Raw genomic sequence first — 26,781 nt, forward strand, 5'->3', positions numbered from 1 at the left:
GCACAAGAAGTACCTGAGGTTCGTGGTTGGCGACTCGCACTTTCAGTTTCGGGTCCTGCCGTTCGGATTGACCTCCGCCCAAGGGTTTTCACCAAGCTCATGGTGGTGGTGGCAGCGCATCTCAGGAAAGGGGGATTCACGTGTACCCCTACCTGGACGATTGATTGATCAAGGGGAGCCCTCCCGAGCAAGTCCTGGATCATCTGTCCGTCACCTGCCACTCCCTTCACAGGCTGGGCTTCTCCCTCCAATTTAAAGAAGTCCCGTTTGACACCAACGCAGCGGCTCCAGTACATCGGAGCAGTGCTCGACACGTCCCTGGGGCAGTGTTTTCCTCCTCAGGTGAGGGCTCTTCACATTCAGCAGATGGTGAACAAGTTTCAATTTGCCCAGGATCTCCCAGCGTCCGAGTTCTTGAGACTGCTCGGTCTCATGGCATCCTGCATTCTTCTGGTGCCAGAGGCTCGTCTGCGGATGAGAGCTTTGCAGTGGGCACTCAAGCTCCAGTGGTCTCAGTCCTCCGGCAGGCTGTCGGACCCTGTTCAGGTGCCGCCCTCGGTAGCCCAGGACCTTCTGTGGTGGGCCGTCCAATCTGATGAAGGGGGCCCCATTTTGGCTCCCCTGGCCAGAGGTGACGATCGTGACGGACGCATCCCTCACGGGATGGGGAGCTCATGCCAACGAGTTGACAGTCAGTGGTCGTTGGTCTCCGTCGGAGTCCAGACTCCTTATCAATCTGTTGGAGCTGAGGGCCGTCAGGCTAGCCCTGAAGGATTTTCTGCCGACTGTGCGTGGAAAGAGTGTCCTGATTCTAACGGACAACACAGTGGCCATGCACTACCTCAACAAAAAAGGGGGTTGGGGGGCAGGGTCACTTCCGCTGTGCAGGGAGGCGATGCAGCTCGAGTTCTGGGCCATCCAGCAGGAAGTTTCGATCTCGGCTGTTCTCTGTACCGTTGCCGTCGGAGAAAGTTCTGCGACTGGTGCAGAGTTAAGAATGTGGATCCTTTTGATTGTGACATTCCCATGGTTCTCTTTTTTGCTTTCTTTGGCCCACAGGGGCTTGCAAGTGGGTACCATTAAAGGTTACCTGGCGGCGCTGTCCATATTTAAGCGCTCGTCTGAAGTGTTCCTATTTTAAGATTCCTTTAATTTCGCAGTTTTTGAAAGGGCTCATGAATGTGTTCCCTCTGTCACCTTTTCTGGTGCCCGGTTGGGATTTGAACCTTGTTCTTAAGTTTCTTATGGGTGCTCCGTTTGAGCCTTTACATTCTTGCCCTTTGAGGCTGTTAACTCTGAAAACTGTGTTTTTGGTTGCGGTTACTTCCGCTCGCAGAGTGAGTTACAGGCACTTTCAGTTAAGCCACCCTTCACTGTTTCATAAGGACAGGGTTGTCCTTAGAGTTCGTTCTTCTTTTATTCTAAAGGTGGTTTCGGAATTTCATTTGAGCCAGAAGGTTGTTCTTCCGGCGTTCTATCCTCCTCCACATCCTGGTAAGGAAGAGGAGAGGCTCCATAGGCTTGATCCTAGGAGAGCGTTGAGCTTTTATATTTCGCGCATGTCCCGGGTCAGAGTGGACAATCAACTTTTCATTGGTTACGCTGGAAAGCGTTTGGGACAAGCTGTGACGAAACAGACTTTGTCTCGTTGGATTATTTTAGCTATCTCCGAGTGTTACCGCTTGGCGGGTAAGGATCCTCTGGCTGGCTTGCGGGCCCATTCTACCAGGGGAGTGGCTGCGTCTACTGCCCTGCAGAGGGGAGTTCCTATTCGTCACATCTGTGATGCAGCCACCTGGGCTTCAGTACATACTTTTGTACGTCACTACTCCCTCGAGTCCATCAGAGGGCAGGATCTGGCCTTTGGCAAGGCAGTCCTCTATTCCGCAATTTGATTGGGCATGCTAAATGTGTGTTCTAAATTCTTTCCCACCTCCTTGCTTGGTACTGCTTTGGGAGTCTGTCATAGATATGGAATATGTCAGAGGACCCAATCCCCTCGAAGAACAAGCTACTTTCTTACCTGGTAACGTTCTTTTGATGGGATAGTCCGACGTATTCCATATCGCTCCCTCCCTGCCTTCCCCGCTGCAGAATTTCTTTTGCGATTGCAGCTTGCGTTCCGCAAGGCCTTGTGTGTCTGACTGGCAGAAAACTGGTGGCACACGTTCTGGGAAAAAACTATAACTGAGGCTATGGGTGTTGGGTGTCGTGCGTCCTACTTATCACATCGGGTGATGTCGGCCGTCGGAGGAGGTCCTCGGGGACGGCGCATCGACGTCATCGACGCAGGACGCAGACGCCAAAGATTTTTCAAAGCGGCACAGCTGTGGACATTACCTGTCATAGATATGGAATACGTCGTCGGACCATCCCATCGAAAGAACGTTACCAGGTAAGAAAGTAACTTGTTCTTTTAAGCAATTCTATTCAGCGGGAGACACTTCAGCATCCGAATTCGCGCACTGTGCAAGCAATGGGACCTCAGAGCTGCCCATATATCCCAGGGTCTTGCTCCTGGTCCGCTCAGCAGTCCGTAGTCTCCATTTAGTTTGCTTGCCCTGGTCAGACCATTGAGCCATGTACAGGCACCTGGGGGGTGGTAGATGGCTGGTCCACCGCATCAATATACATTTCCGAGCTACTACCATGCTTCTAGTCAACAGTTTCCTATCTGAAGCTGGGACCCTGGTAGCCACTCCCCAGCCCCCCACAACACGTGAAGGGAATCCGCAGCTGGCCACCGACATCTTGGGCAATGGTCACGTTTACATTTTCAAATAAAGCATGGCGAGCTGGCGTCAAGTATACTCTATGAAGGGTTTTCAGTTGGATTATATTGTAACCCCATGTTGGAAACTCCCTTATGTGACCTTGAGCACATCCTGCCCACTGCTTCTCGGTGAATGAGACCCCAGCGTCCCTTTCCCACCGCCCCCTACACTTCAGCATCACTTTGGGGGAATCCCTTTGTATCGTTCTGTAAATAGTAGACACCACACTCTTGGCAGATGCCGAGTGAAGAAGGTACTTCAGAACAGGGAGAGGCTGGGGGAGAGCCGGGAAGGTGAGGGACCACGCTTTAAAAGCAGCCCTAATATGATAATACTGAACCCCTTCTCCTTCCCAATCTTCGCTGTAAACACCTCCTGGGATACAAACTCGCCCTCTGGATACAAATCACCCATTGTGACTATTCCCAGCCACCGCCATTCACTCCAACGCCTCATCACAAGTGGGGCCAAGACACTTGCGCCCCCTCCCCACCCCCCCCCAGAGGTGAAGCCCCAGGGTCAAACCGGAACTCAACCACCAGCCTTCCACGCGCTCTGTACCGCGCATGCGACTGGGTCAAATTTGCAATTATCAACCACCTTCCTGGATAGCAGAACCCCCTTGATTGCATGCAGCCACACATAATTGGGATATGAGGTTATGGCGGCGAGCCTGGCATCCAATATGTCGTAAATTGTAATTGGGCTGCAGTGAAATACAGCTCCATATCCGGTGCGCCTATGCCACCCTGGCCCCACGGGAGAACTAGGGTATTCCACCCAATCCTAGGGGGCTTATGGTGCCATGCCAGCCTAACCATCAACCACCTCATAGTGCTAAAAAAGCATAATCCGGCCACAGCAGGATATTCTGCAACATATACAATAGCTTGGGAACTACCAGACTAGCATTTTGGCAATGGCTACTCTCCCCAACAATAAGTGAAGCATGCAACCTCTGTCCACCTTCTTCAGGACTTCCAGGTATGCCAGATTCTCCACCAGGAGAGACCAGGGGCTCCCGAATAGCCATCACCCCCAGATATTTGACAGAGGCTTCCTCCCCTCTAAACCCTTCGAGGTCCCCAGGTTTCACTGTTGCCTCGGTCAGAGGAAATATTGATTTAGACCAGTTCACTCTAAGCCCGGAATACTCCCCGAACTCGGCCATTTCTTGTGCCAAATGATGCAAGTTCTCACTGGGATTCTTAAAATAGAGTATCATGTCATCAGCATATAGAGATACCAGTTCCCTCCTGCTCCCCCCAGCACCAATCCACGATGGACATGCAGTTTGCATGCCAATGCCTCAATAGCCAGGGCGAAAAGGAGCGGGGGATAGTGGCCAACCCTATCTTGTACCCGTCCCCAATTTCAAACGGTTTGGAGAACCTTCCGAACAGACCTACTCTCGCAGACACACCAGAGTATAACAGCTGCAATGCTGAAAGTATGGCGGGACCCGGCACAGCTCGCAACACCGCAAAGAGCCCCACTCGACGGAGTGAAATGCCTTTTCTATGTTGAAGAGTTGCAACATTGTGTACCCTTGGGTCAATCTGAGCCAGTATGGAGAATAATCTGCAAAGGTTTAACGCCGTTAACCTCCCGGGAATAAAACCCAACCCCCCAATGCTGCCTCCCACTATATCCTTCACCGAGGTAGGCTTTTCTAGCACCTCTTGCCTCTGGGCCAAGTCTAGGCCGTTCAGCGATTCAAGATATTTGGCCAGATCCCCTGCCGCCACACTACCCCTTGAGGCATAAATATCTCTAAAGTACTGATTAAAAGCATCCAGTATATCCTCTGGAGCTGCCACCACACCCCCTTTCCGGATCATGAATTGCTGCAATGTCCGGGGCTCCTCTCTCCCCGTGTAACATGGCCGAGGGGAGAGAGATTTGACCTCGCTTTCCTCCAGATCTTTGAATTGGCCCAGTTTCACCTCCAATTCAACCCTAGCACTCGCATCAGTCAGAATAACCTCGATCAACTCGAGCTCCCCTTCCAGACTTGTTAATTGCCTCCTGATTGTTTTCAACATAACAATTTCCAGGGACATACACCTCTCCGCAGGACAACTTTAAATGCCGCCCAGATGGACACCATTGAGTTACCAGATCCCACGTTTTCCTTTAAAATACAGATGCACCACATCATCCACCTCACTGTGAAGCACAATATCCGCCAGAGAATGGTCTGACTGTATTCTTGGGAGCAACATGCAGTCCATCATCCTCATCAAATACGGACCAGCAAAAATGTAATCTAGCTTGGACAACATCTTGTGTACTGATGAGTAGAAGGAGAACTCCCTTAACCCCCGGATGCAACACTCTCCACACACCCACTAGCCCCACTTCCGTCATGCCCCCTCCCACTTGGACCGCAGCCTTCGATGTCGGGTGGGTGCCTCCCCACCCCCGATCTACCCAGCGGCTTTTCCATGACAACATTCAGATCTCATGCCCAAATCATTTGTGCGCATATACTTGTAGCAGCTGGAGAGTAGGGATGCAAAGAAGTCGTGATCGTCAACATTGGGACCATAAATGTTCACGAATGTCACCAGACCATGGGCACAACTCCTTGACACAATGACAAATCTATCCCCTGGATCGACCACCAGATTCCAGAAAGTGGAATCGTGGTGCCTTGTGAATTGGTGTCATCACCCCTGCTGAATAAAGAGTACAAGGTGTTATTTGTTGAAGCCCAGGTTTTTGCGACGCGCCCCCCCCCTCCCCAATGGCCATCTACATCAAATGAGTCTCCTGAAACATGATCAAGTTAGCCCCATGCCTCTCACAGTATTTGATAACTTTCCTAGTTTTCCTTGCGTAATCCAACCCGCGGAAGTTCCTGCTTATGATATTAGTCTGTGCCTCTTGAAGGTTCTAGCATTTTGTCCTGCACCAGCCCACCGTGAGATGACACTTTGTAACTTGAACCACACACCCAGCACACCCTCCTCCCACTGCACCCGCAATACCATTTACAACCACCTGTAAACTGACCCTCCCTCCCCAACCCCCCACACATTTAACTGATGGGCAATTCCCCGGGTGTTCCGGACACAGTGACCTAGTCCGCACAAACCACATCCGCTCTGCCCAGTGAGGTGAGGGGACCTATTCCAACATCATCCATAGCAAATGGTCCATTCTTGTCACAGTAATATTCGGTTACAAACCACTGAACAATGAAGAAAAAAAAAATGCCATGACCATAGAGCAGTCCGCCTCCCGCCAGCAGCATAAAGCACTTGGCAGATAGAGGATCCAGATCTGAGACCCCCTCGGGCCCTTTTCAGGGCATAGGCAGAGACTAACTACCACCTCGGTCAGGCTTGTGTAGAAAAGGACCTTATGTACCACTCTGTTTTGATGGGTACAGCATTACATCTGTTTCATGTAATGTACGTTTCGTTGCCAAGAAGTAGAGCCTGGCTTTCTCTACCGACCGAATAAAGTCTTGAAAAAAGGATTTTCTGGCCCCCTTATACTGAATGACCCCCAACTCGCGGGCCCTGCGTAGGATGGTATCACAGTAATGACTGGGCTAGGGCTCTGTCCCAGCGTCGCTGCCTGACCTCATATCCTGTGGGCTCTCCACTATGAACTGGGAGGAAAGCGGTGGGTCCTTCAGCACTTCCTTGACAAAAGACTCTATGAACTCCTCCATATTGCGCAAAGACAGCGACTCCAGTATCCCCATCACACTGACGTTATTGTGTCTAGAGCGTGCCTCAATATTTTCATTTTTGTCCCGCACCATTTCCCTCTGGAGGCCTCAAATTATTTCCGAGACTTCTGTACTGGTGTCCTCAAGTACCTCCACTCTATGCTCGTCCTCGCTGAGCCTGCCACACATTATCGATTCTCTTGCATCCGATCCATCTTATATTCCATGCCATCCAGCTTGGTGTTCACTGCCTCGAAGCCGCTGTTCATCTCTGCTAACACCAGACTCAATTCCGAGGGCTGACCTCCCTCCCCCCTCCCCCCCACCCCCCACCCAGACTTTAGCGCAGCTGTATGCAATTCCAAGGACGTTCCTGCTTTATTCCCTGCTGGTCTGGGGGAGGCCATGGTGCCCCCCCTTCAGTGGTAAGCCCTCCTTTTGCGGAAACTGTAGTCGGCCCTGCTTTTTGTTACCTTTTGCCATCTGGTGCTGTGTAGTATGGCAGAGCCCACGTGGGGTCCCACCCTCGAGCTACCCTGCTGTTTGACAACTAGGCTGTGCATGAATGGGAGAAACCTGCTTAAAAGGCGAGGGTTTGGGACTAGAGGCAGAGTCGACCACTGGGAAGAACACCCAACGATGAAACAGAAAACAAAGCTTGCTGGATCCTCCTGGACCTTTGAATTGCCCGGTGAAGCCCTGCTGCTGTGCTGACAATCCTTTTTCTGATCGACAAGAGTTCCGGAAGGGACAACTTCTTCTGTAGGGTTGGTGGGACTAACTAACCCCGAGACGAACTCCACTGGACCATCTTCCCCGACTGGCTGTACTTCTTTGCTGCTGCAGGAACCGAGTGCCAGGGGTCGAGAAATACGTAGTAGAGTGCAATGTCTACAATCTGGCCAGAAGCTCCAGGAGTCTCCTTAAGGACCCTCCAGAAGCAGGATGACCAGAGCTAGAGTCCCATCACCAGAGTGCAGGACTCAAGGAGTGAATGAAGTCCAACCGGCATCCAAGATCGCGGTGGTGCTGTTTACTACGTGCTGAAACAGCGTAGTGCTGCTGGTCCAAAAAGATCCTGTAGCAGCCGCCGACCTCCAAATTGCTGCCGGAGGAGTCCTCCAGATGGTCTCCCTCTTGTTCCCACGACTGAGGCTCAGGAACCCAGGATCTGCATCGCTGCAACCAGACGGAAGCCAGTTGCACCTCTCTTCTAACCAGATGTACTGTTCAGACTTGGGGGTACTTACCTGAGTGTTTAGTTTTGGTCTTCTCAGTTGAGACTTGAAGTGGCTATTTCTGTTGCATTTGATTTGAACTCTACTTTCCACAAGTGTAACAGCTTGTGACCCTACAGTGTTTTAACTTTGCAAGACTTTTTACCTAAGGTGCCTCCGCTCCATATACTGTGCTCCAATTGACTTTGGCTGTCCTGGCTCCCTGCAGACTCTTCTAGTCCCTTGACTTTGATATTTTATGTCCCTCAGAGGTGATAACTTTGTACTATTATTGCTAGGAAAGGTTTTGTCTAGACTTCATTGGAAGATTTAAGTATACTCGCATGCCCTGAGAACCTGTTTATTCTTTTTCGTTCCTTTTAACCGTTCCTTGCAGCAAACCTCAGATTCTGAAAAGTGTACTAGTGATATATAAATGGCATTACTGTCCTTTTGAATGATGTCACCAACCGGGTGTAGTAAATGTGTAAAAAGCACCTCTAAAGAGTATCTACTAGATTTGTGCTGATTCTGGAAAAGTATTTTAAAGGGATGGTCTAGTAAACATTTTTATTTAAAAAATAGATAGGCAACATAAAAAAAATACTAGCATTCTCCGTTTTAAAACTTCCTATGTAAAATTTTGAGCTATTCAAGCTCAAAATTCGCAAAAGCAAGCACATGGGCGCATCCATTTTGTGAAATGGAGGCCCTCCTGTGCTGGCTTTTGCTTTTGCGGCACTAATGAAGGAAAAGCCAGCCAGCTGTAGTAAACGAAGGCTACCGCTGGGTGGCTTTCCCTTCATTAGTGCTGTAGGCGGAGGATGGGGACCGGAGACCAGAGCAGGAAAGCTGCAGCTGAATCTTGGTAAGTGCCATTTATTTTTTTTTTTTAAAATAAGCACTAGCTGCGGTTTTTTTTCTAGGTTTTCCGGGCTGGAGGAGCCCGGAAAACGTAGAAATAAAACCGCAGCTTTAAAAAACGTATTTATGTTTGCGGTCGCTTTTGAAGCGACCGCAAACATAAATACAACGTTGTGTTGGAAAACGCTGCGGTTTTTCTTTCCAAGTTTCTCAGGCTCCTCCGGCTCGGAGGGAGCACCGGAGACCCAAAATGAAAGCCACAGCAGGCAGAAACACACGCGGTTATGTTTACATGCCGCGTAGTGTTTCTACCTGCAGCTGATTTCCCATTTGGGGCTCTCGGGCTCCCCGGTTGTTTTCCGCAATGCCGCGTTGTTTCTGCCTGAATCTGCTTTACCATTTGGGGCTCTCGGGCTCCGAGCCGGAGGAGCCTGAGAAACTTGGAAAGAAAAACCGCAGCGTTTTCCAACACAACGTTGTATTTATGTTTGCGGTCGCTTCAAAAGCGACCGTATACATGAATACGTTTTTAAAGCTGCGGTTTTATTTCTACGTTTTCCGGGCTCCTCCAGCCCGGAAAACTTAGAAAAAAAACCGCAGCTAGTGCTTATTTAAAAAAAAAAAAAAAAATAGCATTTACCGAGATTCAGCTGCAGCTTTCCTGCTCTGGTCTCCGGTCCCCGTCCTCCGCCTACAGCACTAATGAAGGGAAAGCCACCCAGCGGTAGCCTTTGTTTACTACAGCTGGCTGGCTTTTCCTTCATTAGTGCCGCAAAAGCCAGCACAGGAGGGCCTCCATTTCACAAAATGGATGCACCCATGTGCTTGCTTTTGCGAATTTTGAGCTTGAATAGCTCAAAATTTTACATAGGAAGTTTTAAAACGGAGAATGCTAGTATTTCTTTTTTTATGTTGCCTATCTATTTTTTAAATAAAAATGTTTACTAGACCATCCCTTTAAAGTATATTTGATTGTTACTTATAGTGCCCTTTTAAAAGAATGCTTATTTAAAAACTGATGTTCGATAAATAATCATAACTGAAACCTTGAGTGTAAGTGTTACTTGGCTACTTGTATTTGTGAATTTCATTGCTAGAGCTCTACAGCTCACATTTACCCCTCTTGAGATGAGCCTGGCTGCTCGGTCACACTACCAACTTGTGTAGTACAGGCCTATACCAAAAGGTGGGTAACCTAATACCAAGAGGACAAGTGGTGTTCAGTCTCCTACAGGGTCACTACATCAATTCTTGCCTAACGGGGATCTGTTTATGGATTGTTTTATTTAATTTTTTAAGGATATTAAGGTAACCGAATAAGAGGAAAAGGGAGCCACCCCGAATGAGGGGAGATGTGTGGCGCCACTGTCTCGACCAGTGTGGGAAAAAATGAGGCTAAAATATGAGAGCTCCGTATGATTGGAGAGCTCGGGAAATGTAGTGGTTATTTAAGCTGCTTGTTTTTAGTTTTTTTTGTTTTGTTTTTTGGAGTATAATAAATTGTCAGGAGGGGTGCGTATATGGAAGCATCCGGAGAGCGTGCAGTGAATGCGTGAAAAAGCTCTATTGGGGAATGGCAGGCGGGGGAAAGTGAATTGGACTTGTTTTTGTGAGCTCATTGTCAGTATTGGCACGTATTTGAGGCAGGATTGAATTGCATGTTTTAAACTAATTGTTTTAACTGTGTCGCAGTACCATACGGGCAGCCCCACTACTACAAGATGCACACAAGACACGACTATGGGTCTGACGCACCCTTAGACCGTATATGCAAGCCCCTGCCCCTATACTGTGATAAGATTTAGAAATATCACAATCAATGGGTGACCGAGGCTAAAGAGTGGGTGGGGGGCGCCCCACTCCTGGCCAGAGCATGGATAGTTTGTCCGAGGTGCGCTGGAGCACATGTCCACCTTTCTGACAGCAAAGTATAACGGAAGACGTTACAAAACAGAACAAGAAGGCACTTGACAAGATAGCTGGGTTGGAAGCTAAGCGGTGGCCCGAGATTCAAAGTATCATAGTCTATCACTGTAGGAGGATTAAAGGGTGAGAGAAGGGAACAGTATAAAGACGGCAGGCTGAGGAAGCAGATCTGGTTTAAAATAAGCTAAAGTGGCTGCATCATCGACAGAGCCCTCTCCAGAACAGAGGGAGGGTGCATTTCAAATGCAGTACAGGCAACAATAGCGACAGTGTGGGCTGAAGGAGGACAACGGCAGTGGGGAGGAAACTAGCAATTTTCGGGACCACAGTGGCAGGGAGGACGAGGACGAAGTGGGTTCCGAGGGCCTAGAGGAGGGGGATTTGGAGGTCCAGGGCCAAGGGGAGGGGGGACCAGGGCAGTGTTGGACATGCGGGAGGTGGGGGCATATCTCGAGCGAGTGTCAAAGCAGACTGGGAGAGAATTACAACTACAACCAGCCGAATTATGGCTCTACCATCCAGGTAGCCTCCAAAGGCCACCTCCCAGAATGCATTCGATACTATGAGATCCACCAGGCTTGCACACAGCTAACCCCACTGGTCCCCGACCCTTGCTACCCGCAACATCAGCAGCCGGCAGTTCAACCTTACTAGCCCTGCCCTAACCCATAGCCAGCAGAGAATAGAACCACTTTTTGTACTGCGCCTAATGGCCCTATTTCAAGCTGCTACATTTGTGTGGGCGGGGGCCCCTTTCTCGTTTCCTGGGAGAGACACCCTGACTTGTGTGTCTAGTCCTGTCAGTGACCCTAAATCCAGAAGAGGAACCATTGGTGAGGGCAGAGATGGGGAACAAACAGTTAATGTTTATGGTGGACTCCGGAGCCGAGAAAGTTGTGCAGCAGCAAAGGTGACTTCCTGCTATCAGGAAAGACTCTCGACACGCAGGTATTCTCTGGGGATGTTTTAACGTTTCCATACACCAAAGATTTAAACATCAAAGTGGGAGGGAAGGTCGTAAGGGCCCCCGTTCTCCTGTCAACTTGCTCGGTAGAGATCTGCTTAGCAAGTTGAACATGACGATCTCATTTACAGACCCAAGATTGTCTGCGCCACACCTGGCATGTGCATACTAAGAGCAATGCTCATGATGCATGCTGTGGCAAGTGATGTGGCAATGTGAGGTATCCCTGTCAACCCTGACATGTTCATTTATGGCATTAAAGTGCTTGCACAAGCCGTCCCTCAGATTACAAGATTCTGCTGGAGAGTGCCAACTGACTTCAGTTTTCAACCTGTAGTATACCTCGAGCTGGTTGCTGGCACAATACTATAATTAGACCTAGAAGATTTACTAGTGTCTACAAAAAGGATTGTAGTACTGGGTACTGACCCCTACGGGTGCCATTGGCAACAATGATCGGAAGATCATCCTCGATTTGTTTACCCTGTGAGTTTATGGTGCAATTCAGAAAAGTTCAGAGCCCCCTCATGGCTGTTGTTGCACCACCTCATTCTGCAGTATATCCCCACACATTTATGGACCACAAACCCACACGATGTAGGGATGCTGAAAGAAGTGACTCCTGTAAAAATCGCACTTATTACCAGGGGCAGTACTCCCAAACTTCAAACGATACCTGCTTTCCAGAGAGGCAGAGGAAGGAATCGGAGAAACACTACAGGCCCTGCTACACCAATGGATCATAGTACCCTCCACTTCACCATGCAAAACGGCCATTTACCCCATTAAAAAGGCAACGGAGTATGATCTAGTATCTCTGCCTCCTTAATGACGTAGTACAGAAAGTTTACTCTTGTCCCCAATCCACCATCCATTTTGTGCAGCATCCCCAAAGAGGCAACTCACTTCACTGTTGTGGATTTGAAAAATGCCTTCTTCTCAGTGCCCCTTCACTCAGACTACCAGTACCTCGCAGCCTTTAGTCTGGGCGGAAGGCGCTATGAGCATACTAGTTTGCTCAAGGGTCTTGAAAGCCCCAGTATATTTAACAGGATACTGCATGAAGACTGGGGTAATATTCAGGTGCTTAGCACAAGAATTCAATACATGGATTACTAGTGTGCAGTGACGGGCAACCCTGGTACCTTCTCTGCCTTGGGTGTGTTCTATTGGGGTATCGTCTCTGGTGTTTTCATTTTCCTGTTAGTTCGGGTGATCCTCGCACCGAGGGTGGATTAATTCCTCTGTTCCCTGGTCTCGTTTAGTGGGCTGCAACCCCCAATCCCTGCGCACCCCATCTCCCCTCCACCGCTGCAGCATGGTCCCGTTACCAGGTAAGACTGTTCTTTCTCCATCTCAGCAATGTCGCCCTTCTTGGTGCTGGCCTTCCAGCGTCTTGCTGTCCTCTTCCATTCTTCACGCTACTGCTGGCTCTGCAGTGTAGCACGGCTCTGCCCTTTCAGGATGTTTGCACTTTGGAGGCTCGCCTATGCGTAGGAGTTCTTCTCCATTCAAGTTTCCTCGTCTTATTATTCTCGATGCCGAACTTCAAAGGGGTGTGAGGTGTTTTCTTGAGAGTTTTTTTTTTTTTTTTTTTCCTGCTACTGAGTTCATGGGGATGTCGACATAGATATGGGAGTAATGTCAATATGGTTTGAATTCCAAACAGAAGTAACCGCAAGTCCTTTGCACTCCCATGCAATCCCATGTATGCAAAGCAAGGATTCCTCATAGTGAGTCCTTGTCCCCTAGAGGGGAGTCACTCCCAATGAGGTCCTGCTTAGAGGGCTCACCTCCCTCCCCTTACAGAGGGTGGCTCTCCCCAAGGGAGAAGGGTCGAATGTCCCAGATTTGTCACAGTACGTTAATGAGCAATCCAAGCTTGGTCTCAGAGTGCAAGTGTGGTCAGGGGCCCTCCATTATTCCACATAGAATAGCACACTATTTCAATTTAGACAGTCTGTTAGAAAAATATTTTTTCCGGGCCTTTATAAAACACTGAGAATATCACATATACTCTGCAATACAGATATATACTCACCATTAGGTTCACTAATATCAAGCAATACAGGTACATACTGTAAATTCAATAAAATGATGGGAAGTTAGTGCAATATCCTAATTTTAGCAGTCCGAACACTAAGTCACGGGGTTCAACAGTGTTTTTCAGAGGTACGAGTTTAAAAAGGATGGTGGTGGCTTGTGGTAGTGATATCGTATCAAACTATTTTAAAGTACTACAATAATGTACCCAAGGACTAGTAAGTTCTCCCCCTTTCTTCCAGACCCAAGGTTAACCCAGGAACAGAACACCCAACCCAGGCTTGACGACTAAAGGTGAGGGAAGACAGGCCACATAGGGACTTCCCAATGTTATCCTATGGAGGACAGGTGGGTGATTGGGAGCAGGCATACTGATGCTTACTTACTGCAGACTCTGATTTTCCCAGGTGTTATGGATCGTATGGGGGGCCTGATCTTCGGCCTTTTGTTCCGCTGAGAGGTGCCCAGGAGTTGCAGGTTCCAGGATTTTATTCAGGTCAGGTTCAACTTTAAGATGCAACCCCTGTCAGCGAAGAAATTCAGAATCCAACGATGCAGGCCACCTTGTGCCACTTTAAAGGATGGTGAGTTCTAGCAACGATCACCATTTTCGGTTGTGGTCACAAAAGCTCCTCCGAGGACAGGTTCCCTTGAAGGTAGGAGATTGGAATTCATAGAGAAGGTGACTTGTGGCACAATCTGGTGACCAACAATGTTCCAGACTCTAACTTGGAACAGCGATACTTCTGGCGAGGTAGACCTGGATCCTCGAACAGCCATTGAGACTAGTTGGTCCCACTAGTCCCAAGGGCTGAAGCACTGCTCCGTTCTTTGAGGATCCGGCAGAGGAGCAGGGCTTCACTGGGCCAGACACTGAACGGATGCTGGGCCACTTCAGGAGTCGTCTTTGGGCCCATCAACAGCCTGGTCTTCTTTGAGGGATTGTTGACCCCAACGTATGTCTGAAGAATGCAAAAAAAGTAGCAGGCGCCCCTCTCTCAAAAGAACATAGCATGATAATCTGTTCTGTGGTTCTTACTCGCTGTGAGTCCGCAGCTATCGCTTTTAGCTCACTGTACTTCAGACTCGAGAATTTGGGCATTACTTACTTGTGGTCCTGGGCGCTCTCCCACCAAAACTCAGTCCTAGCTCCTCTGGGTCCCGACTTATGAGAGTGTGCCACACTGCGAGCATTTGCGGTCCCTGCGTCGCCCCACTGTGGCGACTGTCGCTGTGTTCTGCAGACCTGCACCACCGTGTCCTGAGACGTGCTGCTCTGGAATTTTCTTCGATAGCTGAGCAAAGGCTAATATCCCTTCACGGACGAACGTCCCGTCCCTCAGCCTCTGAGAGCTGGAGCGTCCTGTAACTGCAGGGGTGAAACCTACTAGCGATGTGGACTTGACGGACAAAGTTTGGTCCGGACTGTGACTAGGGTCATCGAGTACTTGCATCACTTACCAGTGGCCCCCTGGAACATCAATCTGTTTTTACGCACGAGAATCCCTCAAAAGACACTCGCCTTAGCTGGGCTAGTCTGCGCTCCCCAGCTATTCCTGAAACTCTGAATGTCGCTCTCTGCAAGGGTAGACCAATCTCAAGGAATAGGGTTTCTTAGTCACCTCAATCCCCTTCCTGGACAGCTCTCTAAAGAGAACTCACTTTTCACTTTACGCATGACCGGATGTTAACGCACAGCTATACTTTGAGCATAAGGCTCCTCACTTCTTAGGGCTGCAATGCATACGATATGGATTGACTTTGAAGAACTGCCTAATGTGATATCTGTGTTGAACTTGCCTCTTCTGTTGTAGGTTGTGGTTATTTTCTCCCCTTTCATCAGCATTGGGCTAAATGCATTATTGTGTATATGTTACATAGTGAAAAGCGTTTTTGATTACTGATTTATCATTACTGTGGTTTATTTGTGTTTTGTTATAAAGGCCTATAATAAATGTATTTTTCAAGTATAAGGGTAATCTGTGGTGTTTTACTGTGTGTGCTCATTGTGGGCCTCCGATCACTTCCACCCCCTCCTGAGACTATTGACCGCCTGCCAAGCTACCGCAGATTGGTCTGGTTTGTCCAGAAGGTTCCCCAATTCCACTAAACTAGGGTGGCCTCCTAAACCTCTGTCCACCAGGTCGTCGGAGTTTAGAATGCCATCTTAGCAGTTAGCACTCCTTTGTGTTCAGTCGTGTGAAGGTCGGCACATTTACCACTCAGAACTATGAAGATGATCTCATGCTTACCCTTGGAGGCAATGGTGTGGGCTAGCACATGCAGTGCACCTATTAGAAATTTAGGTAGGCCTAGTACTTGTTTGTACATGAAGAACTTTGAAGGCTAACAACTTGGTACTGTACTTGTGCCACAGTATTATTTAGACTGTTCTTTGTGTCACCAATGTGTTGTATTAGATTCCACTGAAAGTGGACATTTGTGCTGCGCCCTTAATGTTAGCCTGCTCTTTACACTCCAAGATAGTCTCTTAAAGATCCTAAATTAGCCATGGTATACTGATATCGCAGTTAGTAGTTGGCCGTTGGTAGCCTTTAAAGAACTTTTAACATATTACTAGAACTATAAAGGCAACCGGTCTATGGCGCTTGGTGAAAATCCATTTCCTAGACCCTATAGTAGCCTGTCACACTAAGATGTACTAGGACCGACCGCTTAAGACTTGAAGGTAGCCTCTTGTTACTGTCTAGTAGACTCTACGAGGGTAGCTGTCTGAACCTCCCCTACCCCCGCACCACCATCCCTCACAGACAATCAGATGACACAGCATCATCAGAGACCTGCTCCACCTGAGCTCTAGGTACATATAAACGCACCACTTCAGTGAACATCTGCCACAGCTATCCATCCACTCAAGAATGCAGTATGGCCTACGACCATTTCAGTCTAGCTGGTCACTTAACGATCCTCACTCGCAAACATGTGACCTTCCCATAGCACCCACATGCCTGACCTTTCGGGTTGCTTACTGGAGCCCAGCCAGCTCATCTAATCCCGGATCTTGGCCAAATGCACACACGCATTGTAAGGCAGGACTTGGTCACTGAGGACGTTCCCACCACAAGCACGTTTACTAATGGTAGAAGGCACTATATAAATGACTACAATTTAAAATTACAATGGGTAAGGATCTGCACCATTCAAACATCGAGTAGTTGTCCGATCAGGGACAACTACTGGTTTGACATCTGCTCCAGTAGCAGACTTTCTGGCACCAGTGATGTGAACTGGGACTAGAAAGTCCCAGCCCCCTTCTTAGGGGTCACACACAGGCTCACTAGCCTGCGAAAGCCGCAGTTTTCCAGGCAAGTGCATTACCTTTTTAAAAGGACTTTCTTGACCTGAGAAGGCAGGAAGGCCGAACTACAATATGGCCAAAGAACAAGCAAACATTTTGTGGCATGTCCATTTTGAGGCAAAAGCCAAGTTTAGTCACCGTATGCAGTAAAAGCGAATGTGCACCATAAATAATGCAAAACGCAGCAAAAATGCTGCTACCAGCTTCTCTTTATGCACGTATGAAAGTAACAAAATCATGTGTAAAAAGCTAGGGTGATGCAGGAGTATCACGATTGCACTGTAAGGTGCTGTGCATATTGTTAAAAATATAAGAATTCAAAAGAGAAACCGTTTCCCAGTACTGATAGTCTGAAGAACTGATCAGTTTCCTCATAACATGTGAGCAAAAGTTAACTGACCCTGAAGGCTTTACTTCCTTTGAAAAAGACAGGGCAGGATCAAAAACAAGGAATAGGGTTCCATGGGAAACTATGAAGGGAAAGTTGCAAAAAGAGAAACTTTGCTAACATTCCCTCAAACAAATGTCTAGTTTTGTAATCCATACTTTACATCAATTAATGCGTATTACATGAAAGTTACTTCTGATAAGCAGTATTAATGTTAATGTTGGTTCAACTTGCACATGTTTTGGTTGAGCTGGGTCTGTTGAAGGCTCCTATGTCTGGGTGTGGGGAGGAAGCAAAAAATAAGCTACTAGACAGCCACACAGTCGCTTGCTACCTCAATTCAATAGATGCACACAGCACACCATTTCTTACTCGCCGAGAGTCGGATATCCGTAGCCGATGGCATGCGGTGAGTGCACATTTTGTGCCCTGTCCTATGTTTATTCTTTGCATATTTTCACTCCCTATTTTTGAGGGCCTATTGGCATGTTTTCACTTCATGCAAGTGGCTGGTGCACTCCTTTTCTGTAGAGCGGAGTCCAGTTCTTTGAGTGGCGAGTATTGTCTAAGTATATAGGCTCCTCAGGCACAGCATGAAAGAATATTTCGTCACCCCTTTGTGAAGGTTGCTCAAATCGGTTTGCTACAATTTAAAGACGGTCTTCTCCTGTATAGCCAAGATCGTTAAAAGATCGTTATATCTGAGATAGTTTGACTTTACTTTCTTTATCTGTTTATCTGGTTTGTTTTTCTGAAGTTGCTTAGATCAATCTCTGAATTATTGTTTGGTTATGGGGCGTAAAATTGTGTATTAAAAATGGTCTGCATGCTATCATCGTATGGAAACTGGCATTCACAGTGTACCACTACCAAAGTAGTGGTTTATTGGGGGAGCGGCTTATCGGAGCATTTTTGTAATAGGGTCCACGGCTGGGATGTCCATATCTGCTCTTGTAAGGAAAAGGATGAGAGAAGTGTAAAGAAAGGCAGTAATGGGTATATATGACGAGCTGGATGAATGTCACTTGTGTGCATGATGCATGGGACCCTGGGGGTATAAGTGTTCTGAGAGTTAGTTGCCCCTGTCTGCCTGCCCTTGGTGATGGACCAGGGGTTGCTCCACTTGATGACTGGAGCCTCCATTGCGATCTGCATGCACCCCTTTAATAAGGATCTAAGACCAGGCAGGCAGGAAAATCAAAAGTAGGAGAAAAGGAAAGAGCAAAAAGTAAGGTGCTTGCACTCTCGTTTCTACATGGTTGTACAGTTTCAAGCCAAAAGTTGACTCGTGGACAAGATTTGTAGCCTTTTGTTTCATCAACTCAACATTGTTCATTGCTGTTTCTCCATGGGCGATGGTTCCGACTACTGCAGGGAATGTTTGAGGTTGCTGGAATTGATGCCTGTTCCCAGGGAGCTATAGCCAGTTAAATCCTGATAGCCATGTTGGATGCCTTACTTCTGAAGTAGAATTTTTCTGAAAGTAGACTTTAAAGCGTTCAACATTTTTTTTTCTTTCTTTTCATTTGTCTTCAACTGGGACATGGTAGTTAGCACTTGAACAAACCTGTACATGGAGGTTCTTTTTTGGAAATATGTTTTATCCCTTTAAAGGTCTAAAGTGCAGCGGCCGTATTTTGAGCTCTTCATGAAATTATCATATATGTTCTTGTCACCTTTTTATGGTTGAAAAAGCTAACATTCTTAAGTGTTTGTGGTTCCATTATTTAAAAAAATTGTTTTGACAGAACAAATCTTCGCTCCACATTTTTCTGATGCCATTGTTTCTGCTCTCTGGAAAAACTCCACCTTCTTTTCTTTATAGCCATCAAAGGTCACAAACTACATCTCACTTCCGCAAAAGTTTGAAGACCTTCCTTTTCATAATCGCTTGACCTTAACTGTTGACCAAATATACTTATGCAACTTCCTTCCTTTGGAGCATTGCTTCTGGGAATCTCTTAACCCTTTGATGTTTCTATGTGCTCCCCTGTACATTGTTTTATGCAATTGCAAAATAGTAACTCTTCTCTCCACTTCTCTTACCCTTTGCACTTTACTGATCTGCATCCTTCTTGCGCCTGTAAAATGTATAAACTATCCGATTCCACCTCATCTTCACATTCGCTCTGGAGGAGCTGCGAAATAGCATTGTCTGCGGTGGGCACAGTTGGGTAAGAATTGGTGCATTCACACTTTGTGAGACTACACAATACTTATCTGCTTGGTATTCGGTAACCCACCTTTTGGTATAGGTCTGTAATGCACACCGTTGGTAGTGTGACTGAGCAGCAAGGCCCATCTCAAGAGGGGTAAATGTGAGCTGTAGAGCTGTACAACTGAAATTCGTAAATACAAGTACCCAAGTAACACTTACACTGAAGGTTTCAGTTATACATATTTAAAAAAAAGATGTTAAATAACTAAGCATTCTTTAAAAAAACAAGGCATAAAATAAGCAGTGTCACAGAGCAATTTGCTATGCATTTCTATAGGTTTGGTAATTAAAATGGCACTTGTGTAGCAAAGTTAGCTATTTAAGTTACCATGTTCAATGAAAGCACAGCTCACCCTGCAGTCCTCTCTTGCCTTCAGAGCCCTCTCCACCCTCTTTTCTCTGTTCACTGCAAGTTAAAAGGGGGGGGGGGGTAATGGGAAGAGAGTGCAGCAGTATTTCATCCCCTTCATTCATGGGCCAACAGTGCTACGCACATTTTATTTTTCAAAGTGCAAACCAGAAATCAGGGTAACACTGTTAAACTAACTGTATCGTCTGCCAAAGACCAGTATGTGTTAGTCATTTAAAGTCTTTCAATTCCTTTTCTAAAAATGTAGTAGTTTACATAATGCATAATTACAGTATTGCTACTGTAAAACACTGCATTGGCTGAATGCTTTACAGTGCAGTGTATCTAAATCTGTCTCATCATATTGATGAGTGGACACCTTTGAAAATGTACATGACCACGCGGCCAAATGCTTTGATGGCAAACCTAGTCCTGTGGCCTGCTGGTTACATACAGCTTGCAACTAGTGCTCAACCCATGAGCTGATCCCATACTCCTTGACGTTCTATCTTACCGTGTTCATTTATACCCGCTAAAGTGAGATGGCCGCAAACATCAATATTCTGCCTAGTTTGCCCAGTTCTCTGCCTTCCACTCTACTTGGCATTGTGTATTCATTATGTAAAATACTATCTTGATATTTACTTAAAGTAGCTATCAATAGTTGCATCCAGTCTGTACATCTACAGACCTACTGCAAAACTGTACACTGTAGTTAGCCTCCAGAGCTCACTTTGCTATCTGATTATGATTGCATTATATATTTGCTCCTGAAGTAGAGGGAGCTGGCCAAACTGTTTTAAAGAACCTTTTAATCATATCTATTTTTCTGATGTTTGTTAATCTGCTTAGAATCACATGCTGTGCATAGGTCCGACATCCAGTGGTCACTGCGGAGTATTGCATTTTGTTTTTCGTAGTAGAAAAGGGACGTCGACAAGGTGTCTGTAACACTATCCCTATAGTGACGTGCGGTGTACCCACAATCCCTCATGCGTCAAGGTCCCTCAGATTGTTTTTTTCATTGCGAAACATATTTCCTGGACCTCGGTCCCCACTTATTAATATTAATACATAAATCCCTCCCCTCGACGTAGCTGTGAAGCTGTTTCTCCGCCGAGCAAGACCTTCAACGGAGGAGACGAGACGGAGGAGATCCTTCGGCGCTGCCGAACACGTGGCCTGGCCTCGCCGGCCAACATACAGTAGGGAGAGTGGGGGTCGAACTTTCTTGTCTTCTCTTGAGAATGCCTTTCCCTTTCACCTCCCTTTCCCTCGGGGTTGTTATCACCATTAATTATTGCCTCAGCTATGGAGAGGACACCCTTTAGGTTTTGCCCGCGCTTCAAGGGCAAATACACCTGGAAGGACAAACATAAGCTCTGTAATCGTTGCTTGCCCCTCGATCATAAGGAAGACGGCTGCTCGGCTTGTCAGCTTCTAAAACCCAGACCTCTAAAAGAACGTAGAGTCAAGAGGTGGGCGGACTACGTCATGTCGAAGTCCGGTTCCTCACCCGCCGCCGTCAAGGAAAGTGACGAGGAAGGTGATAACGCGACCTCCGTTGCGGAAGTCTTAAACCCCCCGAAGGAGCGCTCGCGGTCCTCTACGTCCGTCCCCAGCCCCAACGGGCTCGGCTCACGCCCTGCTTATGGGGATGAACACCCCGGCGACAAGGACGCACAAAAGACTCATAGGCATAAGCACACAACCCACGGCTCTTCGTCGAAGACGAAGAATCCATCAGCGCAGAAGGAGACGCAGGGCACTCCGGCGTCTACCTCAGACCGTAAGACTCTAAAGCCCCCACTCGCCAACGCAGCCGTGACCAGCGACTGGGCTTTCAACAGATACAGGCGCTACCCCCAAACCATCTGACGTAATGCTCCATGTAAGAGCGCCCGTCGCAGTACAACACGCAACGCCCATAACGTCGAGACCAGAGACCTCCACAGACAACGTTGTTGTCGAGAGCCTGGCGAGAATTGTTTCCGCCGATACCCATAGGCGGACAACGAAAGACACGTCGAATACCGCACAAACTGCTACGGACACGCCGAAAGGGAGCCAGGAACTGCCCCCTTCATCTAGAGGGACTCCTAGCCTACCGGAGGGCTTTTTAGACGGCGACGGAAACCTTTCTTCGACGTTGTGGGAACGTTCAAAGCGTTTCCAGGGAGAAGACACTAATTTCACCCCCCCTAGACTATTCAGGGGTACCCCATGAAACCCTGGAAAGACTCCATTTCTGTATGGAGAAGATGGAAAGGTTTTTGGGAAACCAAAACCTACTAACACCCAAAAGGCAAAGAGAAGGACCCCAGGATGACCCCAGGGTCAGATTTCCTAGGCTGATCAATCCTTCTATAGATGTGTATGACCTCACTTAAGAGGAACAACTTTTTCAGGAAGACTGAGTTTTTGGGTGTAGAGGACGAACAGAACCTAGAGGAAGAGGGTTTTGAAGAAAATCCAGATACAGGTGCAGGGGGCTTCAAAGAAGAACCAGAGGCAGTTACCTCGCACTCCTGGCAGTCCCCATCAACGTACTCTGACCCTGATGCCATTACCCTATCTCCTCCCAAGGACTCGCCTATTAGAAACACATCTCCCATAGATGATCAGTCTACGTTCAATGCACTGTTGCGCAAAGCAGCAGCGCATTTCGAATTAGACACAGGGGAGACCCATCCTGACATTGACTTTGTGGAAAAGCATTTGTCCATTCATGCAGCTATCCTTTTTTATAGACACACACCCAGAGCTCGCAAAGTATTTCTGCCCACTTGCGTAGTTGAGTAGGTTTTAAGAAGGGCCGGTACCATTTGCAGGGGATGTTGGAAACTTATTTAAACTTTACATTGTTTGCAGTAAATGACAAATAAAATTTCACTGTGCATGGCTGGCCTCTGGGTGGCAGCAGTGTGCCAAACTAAAGTGGGTTTGTGGTGACATGCACCATTTTACAGTAACAATTTGCAAGGCCTTACATTTCTCACTGTCATATTTCAGCGGTATACAAAACTGCTGTATTGTTGCTCATTTTATGTCTTGGGTACAAGTATCTTCTGCTGGCATTAAAAACATTAGTACACAATTCCTACACCCTGAGGTGATTTCAAGGACAGTAATGGCATTTATATATCACACTAGTATACTTTGTGGATTTTGAGTTTGCTGAAAGGAAAGGTTAGGGGACTGAAAAGGTTAGGACAACTAAATATCAATGAAGTCTAGATAAGCCTTTCCCAGCAGTAGCAGTATACAACAAGCTACCACCTATGACAGACAAACAATATTGAAGTCAGTGGAGTAGAAGTGTGCCTTCAGGGAGCCAGGACAGCCAAAGTAATTTAGGCCACATCTATGTATCTGCACTTCTTGGATAAAAGTATTGCAGAAAGTTAGAGAATTTCAGAAGAATAACTGTAGGATCACAAGCTGTAAAGCCTGTTAGAAGGGAGTTGAGGTCAACTTGATAAAGGTGAGCCAAGGCAATGCCCATGTGAGAAAAGCACAGCTGCAGGCAATGAGGGAAGTACCCCAAGCCTAAACAATACCTCTGGTTAAAAAGAAGTGGTCCAGCTGGATTCTGTCTTGCTACAGCGGTGCAGACCCTGGTTCCTGAGCCTCAGTCGTGGGGACAAGGACGACGTCTGGAGGGCTCCTGCGGCGGTACTTGGGAGGTCTTCGGCAGCTACAGGCTCTTTTCAGTTAAGCAGCACTTCGCAGTTTCAGCACTTCACTAACAGCACTGATGCGGGCCATGGACACCGGTTGTACTTTCTTCGCTCCCTCGGTCCTGCACTCTGGTGAGGGGACACTGGATCTGGAGGTCCTGCTTCTGTTGGGTCCTTCGGAAGCTCCTGCAGCTTTGAGCTGGATTTGTTCCGCAGCAGACATTGCACTCGACTACAGACAGTCTAACCGAGGCATTGTGCTCACAGCAACGGAGGGCACAGCAAGACTGGGATGGGGGTCCAGTGGAGTTAGTCTCTGGGTTAGTTGGTCCCACTGACCCGCCAGGATAGGCAGCTGGCCAATCTGGACTAGTTAATTCAGATATTCCTAGAGGCAAAGGTCAGAGGAGTTTCTGGACCCTCACTCACATCCTGTCCTTCCAGACGCACTGGACCCAGGGCGGGCTTCGGGCTGAAGCCCGACAAAGGACTCCAACCTGTCTCAATGCACAGAGTAAAAGCCAAGAAGGATCTCACAAACAGACAATTGCGAAAAAAAGACAACCGGGCCATTTTGACACAATGGACCCCCATGGGTGCTGTACTGCAGCTGAGCGTTCAGCCTGTGGTAGAAAATCACAATGGCAGGAAAAATTAAACCACTGCCACCAGCCATTTGAAGTACTGAGGGTAACGTACAAATGTTACATGGGAAAGTACGATTAGGGGCTAGGTGTTAACCCCCCAAAACTGCGCATAAGATGGTGAGGGCTTGACCTACAAAGAGAAGAGGTAAATCAAGTCCATTTCACTTCACTTTACTATTCTTGTGAACTGTAGTTCACACAAGAACGGGCATTTAAACCTTGAGGTGTAAAGGATTTCTCAGTGACACTGCACCGAATGTGCTGTGTCACCTTACAAAAATCAGATGCCTGTGGAGGTTGTCCGACTCCAAAAACAGTGAACATAAAGTCCAAATCCAGTAAAAACGGTGAGAAAAAGGTCTCACTCACTCCAGGGCTAAAAGTTTGAAGTCTTAAAGGAATGGTTTGCCCAAAAAATTTTATTTCAAAAATAGATGGGCAACATAAAAAAAAAACGATTGGCGTTTTTTTTTTTTTGAAGTCCCTATGTAAAATTTTGAGCAATTAAAGCTCAAAGATAGCACATCGGGGCATCCATTTTGTGAAATGGATGCCCGCTGCTGTGCTCGCTTTGGCTTTTGCGGCACTATTGAAGGAAAAGCCAGCCAGCTGTAGTAAACAAAAGATAAGTTTTTCCGGGCTGGAGGAGCCCGGAAAACTTGGAAATAAACCGCAGCTTTCTCAGGCTCGGAGGAGCCTGAGAAACTTGGAAAGAAAAACCGCAGCATTTTAAAACACAATAACGTATTTGTTTGCAGTCGCTTCAAAAGCTACTGCAAACACAAATACGTTTTTAAAGCTGCGGTTTTGTTTCCAAGTTTCCCGGGCTCCTCCAGCCTGGAAAACTTAGAAAAAAAAATGCAGCTAGTGCTTAATTTTTATAAAAAAAATGGCACTTACCGAGATGCAGCTGCAGCTTTTCTGCCTGTAGTCTCCGGTCCGCGTCCTCCGAGTCCTGGCACCAATGAAGGAAAAGCCACCCAGTGGTAGCTTTTGTTTACTACAGCTGGCTGGCTTTTACTTCATTAGTGTCGCAAAAGCCAGCACAGGCGGGCAGCCATTTCACAAAATGGATGCGCCCATGTGCTTGCTTTTTCAATTTTTGAGCTTGAATTGCTCAATTTTACATAGGGACTTCGAAGAAAAAAAAACGGCAATCGTTTTTTTATTTTATGTTGCCTATCTATTTTTGAAATAAAAATTTTTGGGCAAACCATTCCTTTAAGATCTCCAAGGTGGGAGGATTTTAGCACTTAAATTAAAATTCTCCCTATCAGGCACATTACCAAAACCCATAAACATTTGTTGTTAATTGTTCTTCCTTAAGCATTGACTCGCCTGATAGTCACAGCATCCATTCACTATTCTGATTTCTGTGGGTTGCGATCAGATACCTACCCAACCTATGTTTTGTGCTGGATAAAAAATGCAAACAAGCATTTTAGAATCCTACTTCGCATCTGTCCTCCGGAAGGCTTTCATCCCACAGTCCTTCGAGGTGCCATGTAACATAACATTGTAATATGGAAGATTCTTTTCATTTAAAAAGAATTCTCAACCTCCCAAGTCCACTTCACCATTCTTGAAATGTCTTCTTTTTCAAGCCCACAGTTAATCTTGTGATTTATAATGCACGTCGCTCTCAAGATTATGCTTTGTTCATAAATGATGTAAAAGAAAATATATTTGCATAATGAATTGTACAGTTATGACATGTTTTTTAAATTGACTATTTTTCCTCTGCAGCGTATCCTGAGGCTACCGGCGGGTGTTTGAAGAGTACATGCGGGTAATTAGCCAGCGGTACCCAGACATCCGCATCGAAGGGGAAAACTACCTCCCTCAGCCTATTTATAGGTAAGTGCTTGAATTATGGCCTTTTTAAGATGGGTATTGGATAATACCTATCCAAGTAGTGTAGTATTTCTGTTTTCAAATGGCAGCCACTTCTAAACTCATCAGTGTAAGCTGTTATCCCAGGGCAACTGTCCACCCCGGTCCTCAAATAATATGCCTTCCAGTTAATACTAAATTAAAAATTAACGGTTGAACTTTCCTCCCTGCTTATATAATGTATAAACAGTAAAGAAGCCCTGCTCTAATATATTATGCTGTGATAACTGAATTTTCCTTTTGCTAAAATAGTTCGAGCGTACAGAATGCCCCTTGCCAAATTAATGTTATGGGTGAGGCGCACAATACCTCTGCTGGCTAATCTGCTCCTAGCAGGCTTCTTGATTACTTGTGTCGCCCCTAAGCCAATGTCGGCGCAGGCAAAGAAGGCTCGCCACCACTCAAACCACTATTCAGCCTCACTAAGGCACCGAAGAAAGCAAACCGCTATATTAAGAGTTGGGTCCCTAATACTAAGAGATGAGTCTTATGAAGTCCCACACCAGTTGGCGTTCAGCAAAACATAGCCAACACTGGTGGCAGGTAATGGGATTGGTATAGAGTGGTTACACATTTGTCTAAGAATACCACCCACAAGGCTAGCTCTACTAGAAAAGACACTTATAACTGAACATGGATAATTTTAATGAACAGACCTTTGTTGCACTTACAGTAGAAATGAACGATTCATGTAACCCAATGGGCCTGAGTTGTAAGGGGAAAAAACTTGTTGATAAATTTGTTAAATCATGAAAAACCTGTAGTAGGCCATAACCTCCACTACCAACATTGCTATGTAAGAGTATTCTGATAA

At 46.9% G+C, this 26,781-nt stretch overlaps 1 protein-coding gene across 1 annotated transcript in view; it reads left to right on the forward strand.

Annotated features, from left to right (window-relative positions):
* SELENOT (selenoprotein T) overlaps positions 1–26,781 on the forward strand; it is a 188,257-nt gene that overhangs the window by 74,136 nt on the left and 87,340 nt on the right. The window contains exon 2 of the mRNA XM_069618379.1: positions 25,821–25,931. Coding sequence (XP_069474480.1) covers positions 25,858–25,931 — 74 coding nt within the window. The 5' untranslated portion in view covers positions 25,821–25,857. The remainder of the gene's footprint in view (positions 1–25,820; positions 25,932–26,781) is intronic.

The sequence above is a fragment of the Ambystoma mexicanum genome, chromosome 10 (assembly GCF_040938575.1).
Source record: "Ambystoma mexicanum isolate Mex_15411 chromosome 10, UKY_AmexF1_1, whole genome shotgun sequence".
Lineage (NCBI taxonomy): Eukaryota > Metazoa > Chordata > Amphibia > Caudata > Ambystomatidae > Ambystoma > Ambystoma mexicanum.